The sequence below is a fragment of the Natator depressus genome, chromosome 6 (assembly GCF_965152275.1).
Source record: "Natator depressus isolate rNatDep1 chromosome 6, rNatDep2.hap1, whole genome shotgun sequence".
NCBI lineage: Eukaryota > Metazoa > Chordata > Testudines > Cheloniidae > Natator > Natator depressus.
The window spans coordinates 3,477,393-3,481,513 of NC_134239.1; the positions used below are offsets into that span (position 1 = coordinate 3,477,393).

Here is a 4,121-nt window from a genome sequence, read left to right on the forward strand (position 1 = left end):
GGATGCATTGGATACATTCATTGGTTGGTTTGTTGCATATGTTGGATGCATGAGATATATGCACTGGTTGGTTGGAGGGATGGATATGGTGGATGCACGTCACACATTCTTTGAGAGGTTGGTTGGATAAATTGGATAAACTACATCCAATTGGTGGTTTACTGGTTGAATACCTTGGATAAAGTAAGTGCAACAATTGGTTGGTCGGTTGGCTGGCAGTTGGCTGGATGCGGGGGGCAGATAGGTTGGATGCGGTAGGTGAACGCCTTGGTTTGTTGGTGAGATGGGCACATTGGATGGCTGGAATCATTGGACAGGCTGGTGTGAGGGATCTGGAATGGGCGGTTCATGCTGGGATATTTTCCCAGAGGGAGTTGTGAGGACATCGGGCCACAGGAGCAGACCGTCTCTTCTGGGTATAGGAAAGACCACTACCTGAGCAGGAGTAACAGCATGAAGCTCAGTAGCGTTAGCAGAGCGGGAGCTAGCAAATGCTCTGGGGGATAAGGAGTGCTATTGACCAGAAGGCCTCCACCTCCTTCCCCTTGGCTGTGCTCTGCTAGGGTGGCTGGGAGACATAGTCGAAGCAGCTCCGGCCCCCGAGGTGGGGCCCACAGCGCAGGCTGTACTGGAACCAGATGCGGCCATGGTTCAGGTAGCAATCCTTCTGGTGGGGCCCCCCAGCCTCCAGCGGGATGTCGCAGCTTCCCAGCAGGTCATCGTCCCACTTGAAGTCCTCGTCCCAGACCTCTATGCGGATCTTGCTGGTGCTGGTGATGCGGACGGTACCGAACTCCAAGGGGACGTTCCAGATGGGATTGTTGTTGTTCCAGATGGTGCGGGTCTGGATCTCCCTTCTCTCAAAGAAGACCTTGACGAAGGCATCCGTAGCAGTAATGTAATCCCCCCACAGGCCGCTGGCCCGCTTCACTGTCACCGTGAGCTTCCCCAGGCCGCGCTCCCGCGAGCAGCACATGGTGTTGGTCATGGTATCCCCGGGGCAGAGGCAGGAGCAGGGGTCATGGGCGCTGCGTTGAGTCCCCGAGGGGCAGCTTCGGGTGCAATTGCTCCACAGGGCCCTCTCACGGATGTACTCACTCACCGCCCACCTCAGTGCCTCCCGCTTGGGGTCATCCTGCTCCAGCAGGATGTGCATGGGGTGCAGCGAATAGGACACCAGACCGGGGCTGGCTTTGAGGCTCTCTATCCAGGTGGAGAAGACCTTGGCATCACTCCCGAAGAGCACATCAGTCGTGCTCTCTCCTCCCTCCACCTCCACGTGGCGCTCCCGATACGTCTCGTGGAAGCTCCCCTGGATCTTCCCCTTCTTCTTCTCCTCCTCGCACTTGCTGTGCCCACCCTTGACTGAGCCCATTCCGATACTCTTGGCTGCCTCCATGCTCAAGCAGTCCTTGATCTCGTCGACAGTCAAGCTGCTCATTGACGCTTCGCAGACCCGCACGGCTGTCACGTCCCGTGCCCGGCCCCCCAGCTGCAGCTGGGAGAGGTAGTGGGTGCCGTAGTTGCTGATTAGCTGCTGGTACTCCAGCTTGGATTTGCTGTCGTACTGCTCCGGGAGGTTCTCCAACGCCAGAGTGAAATGGCTGGTGAGCGGTGGCGTCTCGCTGACCCGGAACCTGGTCAGGGAGACAAGGGGAGGAGTGTGCTCAGCCCAATGAGTCAGCTGAGATCATTAGCTGTGTAGCCTAAGGCCCCAGCCAACCCAGAAGAAAGGGTCTAAGCAGGTGGTTCCTATTCAATGCAACCACCCAGTCTGTTGAACTTCACAACCTTGCTGGGGATACCGCCAGCTCCTTGATAGTTCTGGCCACAGCAGGTGGCCGGGGTGTCCTGACATACAGGACAGGAAAATCCCCCACAGCTGGCCCGTCCCAGATGTGAGCTGGTGCCCCCTAGAGGGGAAAGGCCTCTCTTCCCTCTTCCCCGCTCCCTTGAAACAAGCTAGTCTCCTGTCCTGGGGCTGGATGGGAACCAGGGCCCACTAGAGGGGAAAGGCCCCATGTCCCATTCCCTGTTTCCCTAAAACAAGCTAGTCTCCTGCCCTGGGGCTGGATGGGAACCAGGGCCCACTAGAGGGGAAAGGCCCTGTGTCACCTTGTGGTGTTGCTGTGATCCCAACTCCAGATGAGCCCTCCTGACTGAGGCTGGCTCTCACCTGTAATAGCCGCAGGAGACCTCATGGCTCATGAAGCTGTATTTGTCCTTCTGCGTGTGGTCTAGCAGGAAACTGGCCAGTTTGGAATGCGATCCGGCCAGCGCCACCTGGACATTAACCTTGGGCTTCACCGGCACGTCCAGCCCCACCTTCCAGTCATTCTGCACCGGGGACGCCGCGGACTCCATCATGCCCATCGCCGACTGCGGCACCGAGCTGCTCAGGCTGTGTTGGCATGAGACGTGGACCCTCCAGTCCACCACAGCCAGCGGCAGCCTCTGCCACTGCCCTCCCTGCAGTTGGTTCCGGCACAGGGTGCAGGTGCCGTCTGGATTCTGCCAGTCACTGCTGTCCACCAGACCGGCCCCCTTCCTGGCCATCGTGGTCACATCGATGCCCATTCCTACCAAGCTGTGCCCGGGAATGAAGGCCGTGTGCTTCTTGCATTCATTGAGCGTCCCTGTCTGACAATGGGAGGAGGCCCCAGGGAAGATGAAGAGGAAGAGGGGGATGAAGGCACCAAATCTGGGCATGGCTGATGTGATGGGATCCCCCACCAAGGAGAGGCAATCAGCCTCTGAACAGCCTAGAGGAACAGACACACAGAGGTCCAGAATTAGTGACAATCCAGTGGCAGGCAGTTCCATTGGTTAACTCTGTTGTAGCAACAGAGACATCCACTTACCATCCATGACATCTACCATGTTCTATAGCACACCCATGAAAACTGTGGGCTCTAGAAACTCTGGTGTCAATACATAAATGACCTGATGCCTCATTTGCATGTTTGACTATAGATTACCTAATTTGCATCAATTCCCTCCCATCCCTATTTCCCAGATGTTGCAATACCAACACTAACTATGAGGAGGAGGTAGAGTTTCACGTACCCACTCGACAGCTTGCTATATAATCATGGGTCATTGCAGTTCTTCAATGGGGCCATTAAAGGACGGTGCAATGTGGACAGATTCTGTTGGTTATAATTAGTGAGCCGAGGTAGTGGCTGGGTCTGGACACTTGTGGGCAGTGCAAAGTCACACACAACCCGTGGCTACGAGTGGTGGCTTTTATAGCCAGCAAGAGCAGCGGGACCTTGGGCCACGCTCGGCGTGACTGGCGTTGCTGTGGAAACTGCTGGGGCCCCCTTGTGGCCACGCCCAGTGGTGGATTTGGTTATGTTGAACCACTGATGGGGGGTCATTTTATGGGGTTTCTCTCTGGCGCTGCCACCTTTACACTGTGGCTGTTGGTCAAAGAGAGCAGGAAATTCTGGTGCCCCAGAGGAGACTCTGGGCCCATCTAGCCCAGTATCCTGCCCCCTCCCTTTTGCCCTGGATCAGGCCCATTGGCCCATCAAGCCCGCTATCCTTCCCCCTCCTTGCCACCCGAGAACAGACCCATGGGCCCATCTACTCTGGTATCCTCTCCCCTTCCTTCTGCCCCAGATGCTTTGAGCACCTCACACTTCTCTTTGCGTCCCTCCCCTTCCTAACCACAAGGGATGCTGTGTTAAAGGTCAATTTGAATTGTTTTCAGCTTGGGTTGGAACTGTACAGCAATGCTGGCTGTGGGGCAGGAAAGGGTAACAGCTCTGCATCCTGTCAGGGTAGCGGGCTCGGACTGGGAGGGGACAGTAAATGGTTGAACTCACCCCAGCAGAACCAGGCAGGAAAAACCCATTTGAATATGGACTGCTTGGTTCTGGCCAGCCCCCTGCAATCCGCGCCTTGGGGTTCCCTCCCCTCCACAACTCTTTTGGTGCTCCTCAATCCAGATCTGCTGCCCCCCACTGCTTCGTTGCCAATAGAAAATCAAACAGCCTGAAATTGCAAGATGCCCCTGATATGAAGCGTATCAACTAGGTAAATTAATGATCAAAAGCTGAGTGGCAACATGGGCTAGTGGCTGGGGCACTGGATTGAGCGTCAGGACTCCTGGGTTC

General features: G+C 56.2%; 1 protein-coding gene across 1 annotated transcript; it reads right to left on the minus strand.

Moving 5' to 3' along the window:
• Positions 1 to 344: 344 nt before the first annotated feature.
• Positions 345 to 2,724, minus strand: LOC141989828 (perforin-1-like). The gene is made up of 2 exons (XM_074956750.1): positions 2,177 to 2,724; positions 345 to 1,637 (listed from the first exon to the last, which is right to left on the minus strand). The coding sequence occupies exons 1-2, from the start codon at positions 2,707 to 2,709 to the stop codon at positions 560 to 562; spliced, it is 1,611 nt and encodes a 536-aa protein (XP_074812851.1). The 5' UTR covers positions 2,710 to 2,724; the 3' UTR covers positions 345 to 559.
• Between the last annotated feature and the right edge of the window lie 1,397 nt (positions 2,725 to 4,121).